This window comes from Hetaerina americana, unplaced genomic scaffold, assembly GCF_022747635.1.
Source record: "Hetaerina americana unplaced genomic scaffold, ioHetAmer1.1.p SCAF_10, whole genome shotgun sequence".
NCBI classification, from domain to species: domain Eukaryota; kingdom Metazoa; phylum Arthropoda; class Insecta; order Odonata; family Calopterygidae; genus Hetaerina; species Hetaerina americana.
Window position 1 is genome coordinate 47,164,942 of NW_027286070.1, and position 22,770 is coordinate 47,187,711.

Genomic DNA, 22,770 nt, shown 5'->3' on the forward strand with positions numbered 1-22,770 from the left:
AACAGCGCTGTAAATATAAAAAAAACTAATCAAACTCGAGTTTAAAGCATATACGAAAATCAAAGCACTGTAATGAAAAACTTTTCACCAGATCATTTAATGGTCAAGGAAATTATAAAACTTCATGACAAGAAATTACCCTCTTATCCTTTTAATTGCCAATATTATTTTTATACGCATCATGGGGCACTGGAACATAATATTGAAAATATTTTTATCTCTATAAAAATCTGTTTTAATAGTTCATCCAATCAGTCATTAGTCAAAAGATTTGTTGACTATAATGTTCTGAGTATAGGCTTTAAAAGAATTCTTATTCCGAAAATCGTAGCATAAGAGCTTTAGCCCCTTTCAGCCATAAATGAAATCACAAAATTAGCCTGATTATCATACTAAGGAAATTAACATCTTTTTCTTAGGAAAGTTACCTTTAAACTAACAAAGAGCTCTGAAAATTCTAAGACCTTGCTGGTTCCTTTTTCCTACATTCTTTAATGGGCTATCTAAAAAAATAAATTTTAAGTCTAATTTAAGGATAGCTGTTCAATACATATTCTTCCTAATTCAATTCACCTATATTTCCCCAACTTAGATGATACCCCTACAGCGAAGCCTAAATATAATGCAACAGTAATACAATTCGTGGAAGTTCATTAATAACATTTCAGTAGATAAATCAATAAATAATATATGCAAATGAGGCATTTAAATAGTATATGGTAAACAGTTAAACAATGGAAAATAATAAAAACTCAACATACACGGTAACAATAATGACGATACTTTGGAAACCATCTCAGCATACGTCAAACTCAAAAGCCCAACAGTAGCCATATTTCAAAGTGAGTAACCTTTAACTTTCGCGTTTTAACTGATTCATCCAGCTTCTGAATCATCAACCACAATAGTACATGAAGAAAGTTCTTCTCCGGGAGGGTTAGTCGGTGCACACTCTTGATAATCATTTGAAGGATTCTTTATGGTAACTACAGTTGATGATTCATACTCTGCCATCTCTTCAGTCTCTCGATCATCCATTACTTTACAGCCACCTGGAAGGTTCTGTGGGATGAGTACTCGACCTCCATCCTCGACATCCCCTGGTGATACCATGAACAACTGAAGCACCTGTCGCGATGGATCGTCAGGGGAACAGGTAGCTATGACAACCAATGACCCAGGTTCAACTGTGTTAACAAAATCAGTCCCAACTGCCGATGTGCTGGGAAAACGAGTAAGTTCAACAGCTAATGGATCCTTAGATGGCTCTTGGGTAGTATCCTCTGCTTCTTTGGAGCAAATAATAACTTCCATCCCTTTCCTGACAGACTCAACACCATTGTTGGCAACGTTAACACCGTTCCGACCATCCCCTCGATTTGTTAATACATTCAGTTTTGTCTGATTAACTTGATGATGACCACTATCAATGTCCTTTCTTTTGGGGACCCTCCCTGAGCGAGTGGGAACCAAAACACGAGAGAAAAACTGACTCTCGCTTGAGACACTCTCTTCACCATCCGATTCATCTTTCGCATGAGAGCACTCACTCTCACTTTCATCAAACCTTGGTCCAATATTTCCACAATCATTATTGGTCACCACTATTTCTTGTGAACACATGGTTATGTCATCATCTACACTGGAAGTGACCACCTTAGCAAGTGAAACTGGCACTACTTCAGGCAGAGTCTCATTTTCAGGGAGGACTGATAATTTGGATGGAGCATTTTCTGGCAAATCACTTTCTGAATCACCTTCACTTACATTACCATCTACAATCCATTGGCGAGATTTCTTTTTCTTGGCAGGTTTTGGCTCTTTTTCAGCCTTCCTCTTTACTTGACCTTCAGCCTTGCTTTTACCCTTCATCTTTTTAGTTTCCTCCTTCTGCTTCTCTGCTGAGACTGCATAAAAAACATTATTTCAATATTTCCATACATTAATAACACTATTGTTAAGTAAAAAACTATCACTAAATAAAAATATATGTTCACAGTTTTAATGAACGATCACATTCTTCATGCTGCTATTCCCTTCTATCATTTTCATCCAATTGTACACCTGATTTTCAGAATAGACATTAAAAATGCCTTTATCAATTCATACAACTCATCAAATAGAAGTGGTCCCATTGTTTAAAGTATAAGAGTTCAAAATAGCATGAATTGGAGCTCAAATAATATTGAAGTCAAGACTATTGCTCATTAGACTTTACCATGAAGAAACTTTTCAATATAATTTATTGTATAAGCCCCCAAAATTGTGCATTGTGAGGGGAATTCCAGAAAATAAGTAGGATTTCCCTTGTTTACTCCAAAGCCACTCACTTATGCACACATATTTCCTCTATACAATCCACCCTATATCCTAAGTAATCCTTGTGTGCAGTTCTTACTGATTCATTTATTTCATTCAATGTGTAATGCCATTGGCAAGCCAACTAAATGTAGGAATCCTACCTCTAGGAGAGAAGAAGATAGATCAAAGCCAGCGGTACACCAGTCAAATGAATCAATGTCTGAGGGTGGGCATTTTAGTTTCTCAAAGTATTTTGCTCTGTCAGTGACATTGGCAGACAAAAGAAAAGTAAAGGCTGGTATGACATGAATGTCAGATCTAAAGGGGAAGGGTGATTGGAGGATTGGAAGCCTCCTATTGCAGGAGGTGGTGGGAAAAGGAGTTAACAATCACCCAAAAAAGAGAAGAAAACAAAAAATATCTAATGAGAATGCACCCAATCATTGTTTTTATATACAACATACACAAACTGCAACAGCACATCTAACGGGATAAGGGTTACCTGTACTTGGAAGTGACAACCACACAAATATACTCACCAGTTTTAGCAAATTCTGTCTGTAACTCTTCTACAGAGGAAAATATTTCAGGATTACGCAATGCTTTTTCTATGAGAGAAGAATTGCGGCGTTCTTCCCTTTTAAATTTATTTTTTAGATCTCGACGAGAGCGGTTTGGGAAGAGAACATTCTGCATGACACTGAAATCCGTCCCAACAACATTAAGTGCTCGATAAAAACGCAAGGTCTCTGTAATGAATTGAAAAAGCACACATTAGTTAAAACATTTAATGAAATGAGATCAGGTTTACATAACTAAAACGAATAACACACACTCATCTGTTCACAGCAATTAATTTCAAGAGAATACCAATTTTAGGATACAAGAGTATAAGAGCCATTCACCAACATTGCACGCTCAACGTTCAATGATGTTAAGGTGTCTATAGTCATACATTATGCAGTAATGTTTTTGAGGTAAACAAGTTACAAGGTAAACCATTGCGATCAATTAGGTAGTGCAGATCTACCATAATTAACATTAAGAACTAAAAAGTAAAGAATACACAAATTGAGGTAAGACCAACCACAACAGTCTGAACTAATTTACGTAATGTAAACTTGAGACTACCTTGCATAGCCAAAATCTCAGATAATGCACAAGAATTATGTGCACATATAAATTATTTATTAATGAAAAACTCATAAGGGCAATATTTAATATTTAGGATGACAGCACCAGTAACAAAATTTCAGCCTGCAAGGTGAATAATGATTTGAGGGTAGGGGGTGAGAAGACCCTAAACAGACCTAAGCAATAAGGTTGACACCTGCATCAAAAGACAGGCCATCTTCAGATCACTGGGCTTCCAAAATACTAATCATTAGCTTTTGGTTTTTGTGCTAATGGGCATTCCAGTCAATTGCACACATTTCCATTAGAACATAAATTGAGGCAAAAAAGATGTTTCCATTCCTTGGCACTGTGCAATTTATTTTTACATGCAAATGAATTGCTTCATAAGTTATACTTTTGTAAACAAAGCATTACTTCATAAAATAGTTGGAATTAAATATTTAATTTTGTACTTTTCTGAACCATTGAGATCATATCACCAATGAAATATCATTTCCAACCATAAGAATTTGCAAACACTTTTCATATAATAAAATTTCCCCTCAGACCAAGAATGTTATAGCCTACTTACCATTTTCTGACCACTCCAGCCCCTTTGATCGCTTGCTATAAGTAGCATAGTTAGTGAAGGATGATGACTCCACTAGAGCAGGTCCTTTTTCCAAGTCTTCCAGGCCTTCTTTTAACCCAGTTGTTGCAATAACCTAGATAGATTAATTTCTTATTACAAAAATGAAAATGCACTGCGCAAAATACCATAGTGGCAGCCTAAATCTAAGTAAAATTTAATAGTAATACACGGGCCAAATTTAATTCATCAACCAAGTCCTGAGTGCCTAAAGGAATATCATGAGTCCCTCAAGACATATACTTTATATATGGAGTTTCTGCTGTTGATAGGGACAAGTGAGGTTACTACATATATTGGTAAAGACTAGTATTTGTGTCAAGTTAAGATCCCCCTGCATTTTTTCAATGTAAAATCTGGTGGTCTTTCATAAACAGTTAGAAAAAATTAATAGGTCTATAAATAACACCACTCAGGCATGTACTAAAATAATTCACCAGATAAAATAAGAATTACATTTAGACACATGCCATCCCCATGGATGACAAAATTGACTGGGAAGGGCTGATGAAAAACTGCACTAGTGGGAAAAATGATAACTGAATCTGATAGGAATACCCATGCCTAATAGGTCTAGATATATGTGCAGGGAGAAACTAATAGACTTCAATCAAAAAAATAATTTAATCCTAACAATCACTGTGTTTAAATACCACAGAAGATGTGGGGTAGTAGCAGTGTTTAGGGGAGGCGACTGACAGCTGAGGTCATTTGCACCATAGCGAATGGATAGGAAAGGATGAAGGTGGAGAGAAATCCGGCGTCGGCATCAGCCTACTCTTAACGAAAGGCACCAAGGGGTCCACAGCTTAACATCCCATTTGACGGACGGCATACTCACTCAAAGTGCCCTCCACAAAGCACCTTAAGTAGGGATCAAGATACCTCTTAAAAATATTCAATACTGCTGGGATTTGAACCCGGGCCCTCTGGGTGGGAAGCCAGTATGATAGCCACCTCACAATCTCGATCCCTACAAGATGTGGGTGTACATGGAAAATGAACGGGCTCAAAGAGAAATCAATCTAACTATATTAACTTAAGGCTTAGATTTAGGTACATGGTGATTATTTCAGTTTCCCAAGAATGGATGTGGATTCAGGTCATATGTAGTGCTAACGAAGAGCAACGTCAGATTCAAGAAAATGAAATAAAGGGGGGAAAACAAGTAAGACAGGTTCAGGAAGTGGAATGCAGAATCAGGGCAAGAAGGAAGAAGTACCAGAAAGCAATAGAGAAGATTATATGAGTGAGGCCAAGAAGAGAAGTACATAAAAAGAAACATCGGACCATATCAAAAAAGATGTATCGAAAGTCACAACCAAAACCACAGGAGAAGTAAATATGTAAAGAATTTGGAAACTATTTAATGGAGAAAAAATTATTAGGAAGATAGATGAATAAGAAATGAAATATTGTAAACATAGCATTAGGTAGCAGGAAATAATGAGCTCTACGGCCTCTCAATAAAGAAGAAAGGGGAAGAAAACTCCAATGGCCGTAAGGATTAGTTGCCAATCTCTCGTCAGACCAAATGTTGTGTTGGTGTGACGGGAATCACGTCAGGGACCAACCACAACCTCTCGACCAGAATACCCTCTGTGGTGGTTTACGGGAGATTAATCCGCGTCAGGGACCAACACACAGCCACACGCACACTATCCTGCCTGAAATCCTTCACGAGGCTGTGAGACCCTGTTAAAGAATTTCAGATGGAGATGGAATCCTTCACGAGGCTGTAGAGTAGACCCCGTTAAAGATTCCAGGATATTCTCAAACACACACTCTGTGGCGGTTTACGGGAGATTAATCCGCGTCAGGGACCAACACACAGCCACACGCACACTATCCTGTCTGAAATCCTTCACGAGGCTGTGAGACCCTGTTAAAGAATTTCAGATGGAGATGGAATCCTTCACGAGGCTGTAGAGTAGACCCCGTTAAAGATTCCAGGATATTCTCAAGCACACACTCTGTGGATGGCACAGACCAAACACACACACAAGCACTCGAGAAACGCACACACACTCAAAAGGGCCCAACTTCTGGGAGAATCTGGACACAGGTAAAAAGCAACTAGGAAGTGCGTCGAACACGCGTGTTTCGGCCACAAAGTGGCCCTCTTCACATATACTCGCGGTATATCAAACTGCCGTTCCACCCACATTTAACAAAAGGGCTAGGAAAGATTTTTAAAACCGTTGACACTAATATATCATTTAGCAGCACCAACAAACTAAAACATCTATTAGGCAACACTAAGGACAAAATCGACGCCTCAAACAAGTCCGGCATTTACAAAATAAACTGCTCCTCCTGCGATTCAACTTACATCGGCCAGACGCGGAGGAATATTAAAACTAGATTCAAAGAACATATGGCCCATTACAGATACAACAGATCAGATAATGCAACAATTTCAGAGCGTAAAAATCATTCGCCTTGACTGGGACTCGAACCCAGATCCCTCAATCTTGAGGGATTGAGGGATCTGGGTTCGAGTCCCAGTCAAGGCGAATGATTTTTACGCTCTGAAATTGTTGCATTAAAATGCACATTAGCGGATGACTCCGTTAAAAGTTACTGTTGCGGCATCTCCCGCAGTTTCTTTGGAATTTAGATCAGATAAATCGAGCATTGCCCTACACTTACTCAAGGAAGACCATAAAACATCAGAAAAGGAATTGAAGTTGATCAAACAGACCCCCAACCACCTTTTAGACGCATACGAAAGCATTTTCATACACAAATTTAGAAATGTGGTTGTCAACAACGATAAAGGGCCGATTCCATTCTCCCCACTTTATTCCCTTTTGAAATGACTTCTCTAGTTTTGAAACATATTTCCGTTGGACTATGGTCCAACGGAAATATGTTTAAACCCCCCCCCCAATTCCCCTTCATAATCCGTTACTCGGATACCTTTCACTTTTACCCAACCCCCCCCCCTCTTCCCCCCCCCTTCTCCTTCAATAATTACTCCTTCCCGTTCCACTCAGTCATCTGTTTTTCCTCCTCCCCCCCCCCTCCTTCCTCTTCACCAATACGTTTAAAGTACCCCTCCCCTTTCCATCTTCCACCTATTTCGATTGGTCCCCCCAACTCCCACAGTCTCTATATAAATATGACGTTTGTCTACGGTTGTTTACTTTCAACCTTGTGTTGGAGGTGTTTTCCCTTCGGTTCGCTGAAGAGGGCCACTTTGTGGCCGAAACACGCGTGTTCGACGCACTTCCTAGTTGCTTTTTACCTGTGTCCAGATTCTCCCAGAAGTTGGGCCCTTTTGAGTGTGTGTGCGTTTCTCGAGTGCTTGTGTGTGTGTTTGGTCTGTGCCATCCACAGAGTGTGTGCTTGAGAATATCCTGGAATCTTTAACGGGGTCTACTCTACAGCCTCGTGAAGGATTCCATCTCCATCTGAAATTCTTTAACAGGGTCTCACAGCCTCGTGAAGGATTTCAGACAGGATAGTGTGCGTGTGGCTGTGTGTTGGTCCCTGACGCGGATTAATCTCCCGTAAACCGCCACAGAGTGTGTGCTTGAGAATATCCTGGAATCTTTAACGGGGTCTACTCTACAGCCTCGTGAAGGATTCCATCTCCATCTGAAATTCTTTAACAGGGTCTCACAGCCTCGTGAAGGATTTCAGGCAGGATAGTGTGCGTGTGGCTGTGTGTTGGTCCCTGACGCGGATTAATCTCCCGTAAACCACCACAGAGGGTATTCTGGTCGAGAGGTTGTGGTTGGTCCCTGACGTGATTCCCGTCACACCAACACAACATTTGGTCTGACGAGAGATTGGCAACTAATCCTTACGGCCATTGGAGTTTTCTTCCCCTTTCTTCTTTATTGAGAGGCCGTAGAGCTCATTATTTCCTGCTATATTATGGCTTTCCAGTCATTTGAGCTTAATAAGTACCATCAATTGAAAACCAAAATAGGGAAAATTGCCGAAGACATCCGTTTTTTAAAGTGTTGTAAACGAAACAATATTTATCCTAAGTTCATCAATTCACTTGCTCTGTATCGTAAAAGAAATCTGGATATTGACGAAGCGTTACGACGCAAAGCCCTTCACTCCGAAATAATATCTCTCTACGCCAAACGTAGTTACCTGGAATTGCAAACCTACAGTTTGCATTTAAAACTGACTCGGAGATTATCAGACACCGATTTTCAAGACTGGTTAGAAATCGACGGGAGAATCCACATCGTAGTTCTCAAGAAACGAGAACAGAAAGCCCGCTGCATCAATCGTAAACTAGCAAAACTTATCGGTGAGTCCAAAGCTTCTTCTTCCTCTGACAACAAAGGTTTCCCCAATGTTTGCAACTTGTCCGATGAAACGTTTTCACAACAAGAGTTGAAGTTGCTCAATTATGGTCTAAACTTTAGCATACAGCCAAAAAATAGTCCCTTGGAGGATTTAATAGCCCACATAGAAGGATCTCTGTATCCATTTGACTTTCCCACAAAAGATTTTTTACGGAAAGCCTGCGAAAATCAGATTAAAAATAACCTCAACCACCCAGTCTTCCAACGCAAGCTTGAATCACAGAATTTAAATCAAATTGTTACCTCTTTAAAAAGGAAAAATTGTTTCTATATGAAAGCAGACAAAGGTAACCTCTGTGTCATTTTGAATAAATTAGACTACTTCGATAAAGTGAGCAACGTAATATCATCTGGGCCATATATTGAAGTGAAAAAGAATCCCCTTAATAAACTTATAACTCAAGTTAAAAACGTGCTAAACGACTGTCCATCCCTCATTGATAAAAAAACTAAATTCAGACTTTCAGTGTCAAATCCAATTTTACCTAGATTATACTGCTTACCTAAAGTCCACAAAGTTGGTCTCCCCATGAGACCCATTGTTTCAGGAATAGATTCTCCCACATATCTTATATCCAAGTGGCTGGTTTGTGAGTTTAATAAATTGGTTTTCCCGAGCCCCCATTCTCTTAAAAATTCCTTAGATTTCGTATCCAAAACCAAAAGTCATAATTTCAGTCAAGGAGAAGTCATGGTATCGTTTGATGTTTCAAACCTTTTTCCAAGCGTACCAGTAGAAATTGCAATCAACGCACTAAAAGTTTGGTTAACATCATTACATCTAGATCCCAATTTAATTGATGAATACATCAGACTAACTAACCTAGTCATGAATCAAAATTTCTTTCAATTCCAAGGAAAGTTTTATAAACAAGAATTTGGAACGGCGATGGGAAACCCTCTATCCCCATTCATAGCTAATGTATTTATGACTCACTTTGAGAAGGAGTTCAAAAAGAAATTCAGTTATTTCCCTTCTCTTTTTGTTAGATATGTGGACAATATCTTTGCCATTTTTGACACAACTACATATAACATAGATCAGTTTATTAACGACTTAAACAGTTTATTCCCCTCGGTTAAATTCACATACGAATTAGAAAAGAATAACCAACTTCCATTCCTTGATCTACTATTAACAAGAAATACTAAAATATCATACGACGTGTATCGCAAACCAACACACACCAACAATTACATACATCATGATTCCTTCACACACAACAGTCACAAACTGGGCACCTTCCATGCCCTTGTACACAGACTAGTAAATATTCCATTAAATAGAAACAACTATTACAAAGAATTAAATAAACATCAAACTTATAGCTTTTAAAAATGGCTTCAAAGAGTCAATAATTGACAATCTAGTGAAAAAGCACAAACATAAAAAACTAGTTCAAAACACGACCACCCTCACACAACATAAAACCCCGCGGTATATCAAACTGCCGTTCCACCCACATTTAACAAAAGGGCTAGGAAAGATTTTTAAAACCGTTGACACTAATATATCATTTAGCAGCACCAACAAACTAAAACATCTATTAGGCAACACTAAGGACAAAATCGACGCCTCAAACAAGTCCGGCATTTACAAAATAAACTGCTCCTCCTGCGATTCAACTTACATCGGCCAGACGCGGAGGAATATTAAAACTAGATTCAAAGAACATATGGCCCATTACAGATACAACAGATCAGATAAATCGAGCATTGCCCTACACTTACTCAAGGAAGACCATAAAACATCAGAAAAGGAATTGAAGTTGATCAAACAGACCCCCAACCACCTTTTAGACGCATACGAAAGCATTTTCATACACAAATTTAGAAATGTGGTTGTCAACAACGATAAAGGGCCGATTCCATTCTCCCCACTTTATTCCCTTTTGAAATGACTTCTCTAGTTTTGAAACATATTTCCGTTGGACTATGGTCCAACGGAAATATGTTTAAACCCCCCCCCCAATTCCCCTTCATAATCCGTTACTCGGATACCTTTCACTTTTACCCAACCCCCCCCCCTCTTCCCCCCCCCTTCTCCTTCAATAATTACTCCTTCCCGTTCCACTCAGTCATCTGTTTTTCCTCCTCCCCCCCCCCCCCTCCTTCCTCTTCACCAATACGTTTAAAGTACCCCTCCCCTTTCCATCTTCCACCTATTTCGATTGGTCCCCCCAACTCCCACAGTCTCTATATAAATATGACGTTTGTCTACGGTTGTTTACTTTCAACCTTGTGTTGGAGGTGTTTTCCCTTCGGTTCGCTGAAGAGGGCCACTTTGTGGCCGAAACACGCGTGTTCGACGCACTTCCTAGTTGCTTTTTACCTGTGTCCAGATTCTCCCAGAAGTTGGGCCCTTTTGAGTGTGTGTGCGTTTCTCGAGTGCTTGTGTGTGTGTTTGGTCTGTGCCATCCACAGAGTGTGTGCTTGAGAATATCCTGGAATCTTTAACGGGGTCTACTCTACAGCCTCGTGAAGGATTCCATCTCCATCTGAAATTCTTTAACAGGGTCTCACAGCCTCGTGAAGGATTTCAGGCAGGATAGTGTGCGTGTGGCTGTGTGTTGGTCCCTGACGCGGATTAATCTCCCGTAAACCACCACAGAGGGTATTCTGGTCGAGAGGTTGTGGTTGGTCCCTGACGTGATTCCCGTCACACCAACACAACATTTGGTCTGACGAGAGATTGGCAACTAATCCTTACGGCCATTGGAGTTTTCTTCCCCTTTCTTCTTTATAGCATTAGGTAGAAGAAATTGTAATGAAATGAAACATTTTTAATGAGATAAAAAATAAATTGAGGTTGGAAACTAGTAGGACACAAGTGGCATGGCTGAAGATGAAATATGAGGATTTGGTAAGCTTACAAAGGAATGCTAGAATTGGTGCAAAGGAAAATAAAAGCACTATCAGGAAGGAAAATTTATGCAAACAAATCAAAGGTAGGTCAGGAAACCACGAGAGATTCAAGAGAAATGTAAAGTATACATCAGGGGCCTATATTGTAAATATAAGCCAAAAAGCTTAAGACATAAAAAGAGAGTATGAAATAGATGGTGATAGTCCAAGTCTAGGCATACTTCATTGAGGGCTAGAGAGGGTATTAAGGGAATTGAAATCACAAAGACACGAGAAGAGAGCGAATTCCAAGAGAACTACTGAATGGTTTATGGAAAAATAGGAAGGTGATTTTTTTATGGACTTACTCATAGCATTTATGAGATAAGAATTTGACTAGAAGATTTCATCAGATCAGATTTACTCTAATCCCCAAAAGAGGGAAAATCAACCACGGTGAGAAATAGATAACCATAAGTTTGATTTTGCATGCAGTTAAACTGTCACTTAAAATGATCAAAAAGATGATGGAGAGGAAAGCAAATGATAATTTAGCAATTTTCAAGGCATTTTCACATGTTGTATTAAGATAAAGACAAAAGGGGACCACTGAGCAACATATTTTCAACAAACACATCAGCACTGCCATTACATCACAACCTCAATAGCCCGACAAACAGATGGCATTGGTAACTTTTAGGGGATAGCCACTGATGGCATTTTACATAGCCGACGTTAAGATTAGGAAATAACCCTAACCCCCTGAATCCAATTACATGCCAAGCCCTTTCATTGCACCAATTTACTTGTGAAAGCAGAATTATTAAGTTGCACACAAAATCGGAATTATGTATATAACATTATTAAAAATTACCTACCAAGCTCTGCTCATCCACTATTAACTCTCCATCTGGCCCCACCTTCACCCTTGGAGCAGGCATTCCTCCGCCTTCATCCACCTCATGCTGTCCCACCTGCTCATTCCCTTGATCTGCTGCCTGGTTATTTTCACTCACACCCAGACTATTCCCTTCCCCAGGGTCATCAACCTGCTCCTCCATAAGAGCACTGCTTTGTTCACTGCAAAATACATTCACAAGTGCTGATAATGTGATATTTTTAATTATGTTACATACAGGGTCCGTACAATAAGTATCGAGACTGGTTCCAAAATTCGAAATTTATTTCAGTTATTATTACAATTACTCAATAATCTTCAAAATACATTCTTCCTGCATCAATACACTTAGTTCGGCGCATCTGCCACTCGTCAAAAGCCCGCTGGAAGTCGGTTTCCAGAATACTGTTGAGAGCCTTTGTCGCTGCCACTTGAGCCGCCTCAATGGAGTCAAACCGATATCCTTTGAGCTCCTTTTAAGCTATCCTTTAATGTAATAAAGTTGCCGAGAAAATTTTCATCTTCCTGGATACAGCCCAAAATTTCTTGTGAAATTTCCACCCGCGACAGTTTTTGCTCATGACTTTCGGCACCAGCTTCGTGCACACTTTCCTCATAGCAAGATCCTCTGTTGCAATGTTGCAGATGGTTCCGACTGAAAGGCCGGTCACCTCACTGATAAGGGCGATGGTTAAACACCTGTCAGAGTCCAAAACTTTTTTCACTTTGGCCACCTGAGCATCGGTTCAAGCGGTCGTCGGGCGTCCGATGCGATGCTCCCGGCCTTCCTAAAACATTTTGTGCCACTCAAAAACTCTTGTGCGGCTTAAGGCATCATCCCCATAAGCCTGTTTAATGAGTTCAAGGGTCTCCGACGTGGATATCCCAAGCTTAACGCAAAACTTCACAACATAGCGTTGCTTGACGGTACACTCCATGCCAGCGCGACAACAGCACAAACAATCATACGTCACAAAAACCCACCTCCTGTCTTAATGCATGCCCGGAGGCGACTGAACTAAAGTGTACCAGAGTGGTGGGGGACCCCTCTACCGAACCAACAGGTCGGACTCCCATCCACAGCTCCATTGGGGCTACAGCGAACCAGTCACGATACTTATGGCACGGACACTGTATGTGGGTCGTTCAATTACTCATTAAAAAATCCAAGAGATGGCACTCGTAGTATCAGAAAAGGTTTGCTTTTAGTAAGCCTCATCTCTCACTAGACTGCTGTTTAATTTTCAGATGTATTCATCATAAGCTTCCATTTTAAGTGAATTGAACCAATAAACTTTTGCTCATAAAAAAATGAAAAAAACTTTTCGGGCGAGGATTAAACACTTCTATTTAAAAGGCTTAACACTGAAAGAAATTAAAAAGTGGAGTTGGATGAAGTCCACAGCACATCTGCTCCAGTGTTTGTGACTATTTAAGATGGCATAAATGAGTTTAAACATTGCTGTACATCCAAAAATGGTGAATATGGTTTGGGACATTCAGGGGAAAAGACTTCCTCCAAAACGTTAGACAAAATTGACTATATGGTTTTGAGTGATTGATGAATCAAAATTCACGAATTAGTTGAGGCCACAGGTATATCACATGGTGAAGTGTTTAAAATTTTGCATGAAAAATTGGGTGTGAAAAAATATCGGCAAGATGGATGCCATTGTTGCCCTGAGTGGGGAATAAACACAACCATGTGGTTGATTCATGGAGTAGTTTTGCACTTTTACATAGCCATCAAGTTTCCGCACCAATACATAACTGTGGATAAAAAATTATTACTCCACTACACTCCAGAGAAAAAGAAACAGTAGTAACAGTGAGTTTCTCAAGACAATTCGGCTCCAAAGAAAGCTAAGAAAGTGAAATCAGTCGGCAAAGTGATGGCCTGGTATTTTGGCAGGTTATGTCTGTTGCTCACTAATCAAGAATATTACCATCACCAGACCAATGCCCACAGTTTATTGGGATGAGCACAGAATCATCACCATACATTACGTGCAAAAAGGACAAACAATAAATGGAGATGTGCCATGAGCCATAATAGCAATGATTGAGCAAAGAAATCATGAAGTCCTTATTTGGCAAAGAAAAAATTCTACCCCATCAAGATAGTGCATGGGTGAACACCTGTGCAGTTTCAATGGCGTGAATTATGGAATTAAAGTAGAAGTATGTAAAGTATGTAAGAAGTATGTAAAAAATATGTAAAGTAAACTATGAAATGTCTTTAAGGTTCCTTCAATCTCATGGTAATCGTTCAAGCCATCTCTCCCACATAGACTTCCCTATATTTGCAATGGGTGAATCCACAATCTCAGGAGTCATGAGCCCATCAGAATCTTTCACACTTTAAAAATGGTCTCTCAGTTTCGCAGCTGGTTTGCGGATAGTTTACATGATGTATCTCCATAGTATTCTGGAGATTTTTCCCAATTTCTCTCGGTATCAGCAACAGCACTCTTCCACTTTCATTGTATCCTGTAGACAAACTCTGATATTTTGAAGGATTTTTTGTCTTATTAACTCCCTTATTGAAATCCCTTAGTTTTTCCACACATTTTTAGTCAACTTCATAGACCTATAACCATACCACTTAAAATATAAAACATACGTAATGGATGATGCAACAACTTTGTTTCAATGAGGACTATTGCATGAGCCAATCCAGCACAAATGCAAACAAAAGAACAAATATCAGCGACAGGGAGTACCTAAATTCAGTTTACGTGTTTGATGCTTGAAGTATGTACGTGGTAAGTTTGCTGTTAAATGAATAATTCTGCCATGAGGAACAAAATTTTTTTATAGATTTCACCAAACAACTCCACATACAAGTTTATTGAAATCTACAAAGTTTTTTTTCTAATTCCTCGAGATGCAATTTTTCAAGGTCAAGTCCAATAAAAAAAGGATTGAAATACCATTTCATTGGCAGAAAAAAATAAGCTTCAGCTGAAAGACCTTTTTTCTTAATAATTCAATTGTGCTAAATAAAAGGAGAAATGACAGCTAAAATGTTCATTACAACTCAACTTACCTATTAGTAATGGATGTTTTCCTTCCCCTTCCAGCATCTGATGACTCACTACTAGACCTGTCAAAATAAAAGAACTGGTCAGTTTCTCCATTATAGCACAGATTTTCATAAATTATCTGGTCATAAAACAGCCACAATTCCACATAAATTGCTACATACATTCATGAATAAAATGTTTATAATTGAGACAAGGACAAATCTAGGTCTTCCTCAAAACAAATGGGTAAGTAAGTCATGTCATATAACAACCAGTTTTTCCTCTGGCTGGAACAACTATTTATGATAATTTCAAATGTTTTTTTCATGTCATACAAAAACACAGAACTATTCTCCCGCAAATCATCATGCTTTCTTGTCAAGAGGTTAAAAATTACCGTAAATAAATGCTTAAACTTTTAACTCATTCCAAAAATAACCCATTGAAAATTTGTAAACATCAAAATAAAGACAGAATTCAATTTTTAGACCTAGAAATACCAGTTTAAATGGTCATACAGAAAATAAAATTTTAGTATAATTTCTTCATAGGGAACATCGAAAACTATTATAATTACCTCATCGGATTGGAAACTGGATTATAATAAATGTAATCAAACATTGTCAGTCTTGAACGATCCAAAGGTCCTCCTGACCCGTTTCCCTTCTTCATCTGAAGCCAAAGGCGCCTCCTTGAGTCCGAGGCACGATTCTCTTTGTTCCTTGCTCTCTGCCTTCCTGAGCGAACATTGCTGTTGATGATAATCAACAGTGAGCCATCACTATTATACAAAATGTTCACCATGCAAAATTACCAATTGTTGAAAAGGTGGCCAATAAAATTCAACATGGAGTAGGAAGAAGTTACCAAAAGTGTGATGCCACATGAAAGAAGCCCAATAATAAACTTTACACAAGATATGTCCATGCCCCTGCAAGGGGAAAGAACAAGATTAATCAGTAAATGTAAATAGCAATGATTTGAATCAGATATGATGTTGGAGTTCAGAAAGAGGCATGGCAACAACACTGGGATTGGAACTTGACAGCACAGTCCGAGAGGAGTGAAGGAATGATAATAATAATCTTTATTCATCAAACAGCAGCACTTGCCACTATAGATGTCATCAAAAGTGAAACATATAAATACATACATTCATTACTGTGGTAAAGGGATACATATGTATCATAATTTCAATCTTCAGAAGTCCGGTTCAAAATATTCACTTACAGAATACATGGGGGTTTGAAATCAACCAATGCCCAAGTACATTTTTGAACCAATTATAGTTAATCAGTCCAGCAGCATGGGGAGGTTTGTAATAGAATTTTAAGGCAAGGTTATCTGACCGGTTGAAGATTTTGGACAATCTGCGTTGGCTAATGTCTAACATATTTCTTGACCTTGTATTACAGCTGTGTATACTGCCTTTTAATACAAAGTTATTAACATTATCTTTTACATGAATTAAGCACTGGTAAATGCATACGTTAAAACCATCATCACTGTTAGCCTGACAAATAGTGGCTGACCGTGATCAAGGTAATAATCATCATCATCAGTATTTCAATCCTAGGCATGGTTTACTGCAGCCCTCTATTCAACTCGATTTAATTTCAATGCCCTAAATCCTTGATAACCTCTCTATTTTACGTCCTTCTGAATCTGTCCTATGTACATGTCTCTTGGTCTTCCTCGTGGAATCTTTCCTTCTATCATATTCCTAATCAATCCATTTTGCCTCAATAGGTGTCCAATCTATTTATTTCTTCTTTGCCGTAGAGTTCTTCATATGGTCCTATCCTCTACTGCTCTTCTATATACTTCCTCATTCTCGCTTTGTCTGTTCCTTTAATCTTCATTCTCCTCCAGCCCCATGTTTCAAAGCCTTCTATTCTTCGCTGTTCCACTTTTCCAAGTCTCGGAACCATAGACCGCCATGCTCCACATGAAAATCTTGATGAATTGCTTCCTTGCTTCCAGTCTTAGGTTCTTTGAACATAGTAATTGCCTCTTCTTCATGAATGCGTTCTTAGCTTGGGATATTATTCGCTTGATGTCAGTCAAACCTCTTCCGTCCCATGTTATGCCGCTACCCAGGTAGATGAAGGATTCCTCTTGCTCTAGTTTCACCCCTTGAATGGAGCTGCATTAAGCTTCTCTCTTCTACACACAAAGATTTTAGTTTTCTTCTTGTTGACGCCCATGTTATATTCCCACAGTACTTGATCCATAGCACTTAAAGAGTTGCTTGCAGGTCCTCTCACATTTCCACCACTACTGCATTGTCATCCGCAAACCAGAGCATGTTGATTTCTTCTCCATTTACCTTGATTCCTTTGATACCCGAATCTTAGGTTTCTTTAATTGCCTCTTCCAGGTAGCCTTTCCCTTGTTGAATATTGCTGGCGAGAGGTTGGATCCATGTCTTACTTCTTTGTTTCTTTTGGCTTCTATTTTTCTTCCATTTTTTGTTTGCATTGTTTTTTCCTTTGCTCGGTTCATTCTTGTCTCCTTTTTAAATATTGGTGTTACGTTAGCCATTTTCCAATCCCTAGGAACCTTGTGATCTACCAGCGACTTCTTAACTATTATTTCTAGATATGGTGCATTTTTCAAAGCTAGATACTTATATGTATGAGCGGGTATTTCATCGGGCCTGGAGGATTTATTAAGCTTGATATTTTTTAGCAAATATTCTATTCCATTATATGATATTTCAATTTTGGGAATCGGTTGACCGACACGATTTGGTAAGCTAATGGAGGCACCCAGTTGAGATATTGGTGAAGAAGCTTTGAAAGAAGGAATATTATAAGTTAGCCTTTTCCAAACTGCTGAATACTATTTTTCCTTTACCATTTTAGAGTAGTAGTATTTAAGGGACAGACTGCCAAGGTCATTTGCACCATAGGGGATGGACAGGAAAGGATGAAGGGTGGAGAGAAACCTGGCGTCGGAATTAGCCCACTGTTAACGAAAGGCACCAAGGGGTCCGCAGCTCAACGTCCCATCCGACGGACGTCGTACTCACTCAAAGTGCTCTCCACAAAGCAGCTCAAGTAGGGATCGAGATACCTCTGAAAAATATTCAACACCGCCGGGATTTGAAGCCGAACCCCTCTGGGTGGGAATCCAGTACGACAGCCACTGCACCAATCCCGATCCCCTCATTTTAGAGTGAACTGACAGTTACCTCATTTCCCTTAACTTCTCTAGCATATGACCAAAATGTTTGTGTGTTCTATTTCAACTTTCCCGCTAACCTTTTCCTTTTGAATTCGCTTAACAATTTCCGAAATTCATTCTTGACATTCACCCTAGATATCTTGTAATCATAAGTTATCTCATCCTTTTTGTCGCAAGAGATATCATCCCAATATTTTTCACTTTGTTATGACATAGCCTTTGACGTCACACTGCCTTTCTAACATCCGCGTTGTATCATCTAGGTTCCGGGTTATCTTTTATAAATTTACTGGGATTGAACTTGTTGACTGCTGAGAACGTAGTTTCTAGGAAGTGAGTCCACGTATCCTCAGTATTTCGATGATTCCTATCTTCCTTCAAACTAGCAAATTTATTCTTTAGCATGCACTTTAGGTTATTGTAGCCCCCTTCTTTAAACAAGTAAATTTTCATTTTTGCTTCATATTTCGGACCCCATGAAGTGAAAACTTAGCATTCACTGCTCTGTGGTCACTAATTTCATTTATAGTTTCTATAGTTAATACTTTTTCGGGAATATTTGTTGCTAACAAATCAAGAATATTATCACGCCTAGTTACAGTGACAAATTGATACAATGAGTTAAACGTAAAAGAATTCAACAGTGACTCGCGGATAGATATCTTTGTCTTCACACCCCGTTTTAAAACTATATGTGCTCCAGTCAATGGATGGGACATTGAAATCACCACCAATTATAACGTCGCGATCTTGTGTTGGGATAAAAAATCTTTGATTTGCAGATCTAATTCTAGTATTGAATTGTCTCTGTCGACTGGCAGTCTGTAAAATGTGCTTGCATAAATTCTTTTGGATTGAGGACTTTTAATTGAGCACCAAACGCTTTCCAAACCATAACCCGGAATTGTCTACGCCACTATATTACCACTGGGGGAGATAGATAGATAGATAGATAGTGGTCTTTATTTCGCCCATATAAAGACCACTATCTATCTATCTATATATCTCCCCCAGTGGTAATATAGTGGTGTAGACAATTCCGGGTTATGGTTTGGAAAGCGTTTGGTGCTCAATTAAAAGGGGAGATCAATACAAAGGTACTGTCTTGAGTTACTCCTTCCTATTAGTGATCTTTAAAACTAGATGGCACACTTTACAGAACAGGGATGTACTGATTGAATTATCTATCTCAGGTAGAGGTACCTAAAATGAGATAAATTCATAAGCTTGAAAAAGCCAAACATTTAAAAAATTAATAAAAAACGGTACTTATGGATATAACTATTATTAGGTATTCTATGGGTTGAGGTAGGTTTCGGATGGGCACACCCTACACAATGATAGATTGATATATTCCCTTTCCTCCCCAACAAAACACTTCCTGACATCCATTATTACAAGAAGCCCATTGAAATTTATATCTTGGAAACCCATCTTTAATTCCTCATATTTCTTTTCTCCCTTCATTCCATCTGACATGCCTATCCTATTTGCACCCATTCCTTGTTTGCCAAATGCTCTACCCTCAATCAGTCTTCAGCATCCCATTCACAATCAAAATGCTCTCAATATATATTTCCTGCCTCCTTTGGATTTCTCCAAATAATCCTTTCTCATCCCCTGCAATGCCAAGCACTTCCTCATTGGTTTTCCTCTCTTTCCATTTCACCTTTTCCATCTTTCTTCACACCAACATTTCAGAAACCTCCAATCTATGCCTATCATCTTGCTTCAATGACCATGTCTCCATGCCACACAAAATCACTCTCTATCAGTATTGCCCAGCCATTTCTTAACATCCTTTCTCAACGCCCCTGCCATGAATTCCCTCTTCCTATTCTTCTCAGAGGAAACAAACATTACATTTTCCTTTTTTTTTAAGGTAATCTACCGGTTAACTCCTAACAAAACAGAAAATCCATCATCCTACTCTATATCAGGTCCCTCTTCATCTCTGAGTACTTTCTTCCTCCCTTCATCCCGTCCAACATCCCTATCTTGTTCCTTCCCTTTCCTCTTTTGCCCAACATTCTACCCTCTATCACAGTCTTCAACATCCCACTGCCGGTCAACACCCCCTTCATCCACTTTTCCTGCCTCCATAGGATTGCTCCCAACAAACCCCTCTCTTCGCCCACCATACCAAGTACTTCCTCATTTGTTTTCTTCTCTGTCCATTTCACCTTCTCCATCCTTCTCCACACCCACATTTCAAAAGCCTCCAATCTACGTCTATCCTCCTGCTTCATTGACCACGTTTCCGCACCATACATAGCTATGCTCTATATCAAAGTTTTTACGAGTCTTTTCTTAATATCCTTACTCAAAGTCCCTGTCATCAACTCCCTACTCCTTGTGAAAGCCTCTTTGCCTAGCGCAATTCTTCTCCTTACGTCCCTACTACTTTGACCGTGTTGGTCCAAAACACTACCGAGATACGTAAACTGTTCTACCTGCTCTATTTTTTGTCCACCTATTTTAATGTTAAGCTTGGTCTTTTTCTTTCTAGAAAATCGCATAACCTTTGTTTTATTAATATTGATTCTCATCCCATACGTGTCGCACTGAATTTCCAATTCACTAAGCAATGCTTGCAGCCATGATACTTAAATACAACTTATCCGCAAGAGTTAAAATATTTCGTGAGTACTTGTGCAAACATTCACAGAGGCCATCCTTGCCATGCCTGCACATATAGGATAGACAGCAGGATGTTGTTTGCCATAATAGGAGGGGAAATTGACCAGAGTATACCAAAACAGCATATTACCAAAGCATTTTTAACATGCATGAAATCTCTTGTGAAAGAGTAAGAAGGGAGTGCTTTGCTCTGTGACTCTCTGATACAATGTGCATATTTTTCAAGAGATTTCAAAAAGTGGAAAATGTGTGAATAAACGGTGTACAGGTCATGACAAAATTCCCTAATATATGAATTAGTCATGACCAGCAAAAGTGACATGTGACCAAATTCAGTCTTACCTAGGTTTTATATCTCACCATTATCAGCTGGGCCTTGACTTTTTAAAAGATATTAACTGGATTTGTCCAGAGCACTTAAGCAATGATCCAGCCCACCCATCCTCCAGGTTTACTTTAATTAAGTATATTTACATCAGCCAACATCCACTTATTTAATTTAAAAAACCACTGTTCATGTAGAAAATATACTCTTTTTCTTAAGTGGTTACAGTTAATAAGCCATATACTTCCACCAATTTGGCTTATTATTCCAGATAAAAATTTACCCATTTTTTCTATTATCTGCCACCGCCTTATCAGCCGGAAGATTTGTGGATTGTGTCTCCTGACCATCTGATACCTTCTCTGAATGTGCTGTACGACTGGAAGAGTCAGGAACTCTGCAATACGGCATGCGTTGTGTAAATTTAATTAGCCAATGAAATGCACAATTTTAATAGTTCCATAAGACCATACACTTAAGAAGGCACCCATATAACTTTCAACAATGATACTTACGGATTCTCTGATTCGTCTATTGCACAGGACAACGAACGGTTCCTTGGCTCCTCTTCCGATTCGCTCAATGTCTTATGCCTATTTCCTGATGGATAACGACCGCGACCACCAACGTCGACGATTTTCGGACTAGGGCGAATGAAGAGCCGAGTCCGCTGTTTGATAGGGGAACTTACTGATGCAACTTCAGAATTCTTTTTCTGGTCCAGTTTCTCTGTTAAGTTGTCATTAGCAGTACTCTTCTGTTCAGATTCGCTAATGCTAGGAGTGCTAGTTATTTTCACAGAAATTTGGTCGACGCTTAATGAATTGTTAACGTCAGTTGATTTCTTTTCGGACTCTCCAACTTCAGGTACAAGGTTCCTTACAGTTGGTAATTCTATGTTTGATTCTAATGAATTATCAGTTTCCGAATTTGTCGCTTGAAATTTTGAATTATCCTGCAGAATGCATTCAGAATATGGAATTGTGATAGATTTTTCTCCATCTACTACAGCATTTGGAGCCTTCGATTCACAAACTTCTTTACTTGGGATAGTGGCCTTATCGATGTTAATTTCAACAGCTGGAGATTCTTTACTAATTGGTGATTTTGGTGGAACGGTGTTATTAATATCGTCATTTGCTTTAGACCTTCGTGCAGGCACATTGACAATGGCTTTTATTCGAGCTCGTCGTGTTGCCATCTTAAATTGTAATAACAGGATACAATATGCTTAGTTGAAATTCGCATTCATGCCAGCACATAACCAGCTTTCAGGAATTTAATTCCTCAGCCTAATGGTGACACATAAAGAAGCATATGACAAAGGCCTAGCGACTTTTCTAATAACGTTACGATAGAAGACAAGTCTATTAAAGCCGACACTGGTGCTACAGCTCTAAAAACCACACTCGCCACGACTGAAGCCATGTGTGTCTGCTGCGGGCGTC

At 39.1% G+C, this 22,770-nt stretch overlaps 1 protein-coding gene across 1 annotated transcript; it reads right to left on the bottom strand.

Moving 5' to 3' along the window:
- Nucleotides 1-40: 40 nt before the first annotated feature.
- Nucleotides 41-22,764, bottom strand: Bdp1 (transcription factor TFIIIB component B'' homolog Bdp1). The gene is made up of 8 exons (XM_071597675.1): nt 21,838-22,764; nt 21,606-21,719; nt 15,746-15,919; nt 15,192-15,248; nt 12,123-12,324; nt 4,010-4,142; nt 2,841-3,050; nt 41-1,907 (listed from the first exon to the last, which is right to left on the bottom strand). The coding sequence occupies exons 1-8, from the start codon at nt 22,521-22,523 to the stop codon at nt 877-879; spliced, it is 2,607 nt and encodes an 868-aa protein (XP_071453776.1). The 5' UTR covers nt 22,524-22,764; the 3' UTR covers nt 41-876.
- Nucleotides 22,765-22,770: the final 6 nt, after the last annotated feature.

Bases quoted from the DNA above. Each gene is read 5' to 3' on its own strand.
- Bdp1 (XM_071597675.1), bottom strand. From the start codon at position 22,523: ATGGCAACACGACGAGCTCGAATAAAAGCCATTGTCAATGTGCCTGCA. The intron at 15,920-21,605 runs GTAAATTTTTAT...TATCATCAACAG, and splicing joins GCAGATAATAGAAAAAATGG to CAATGTTCGCTCAGGAAGGC. The intron at 12,325-15,191 runs GTAAGTTGAGTT...TGTATTTTGCAG, and splicing joins AAAACATCCATTACTAATAG to TGAACAAAGCAGTGCTCTTA.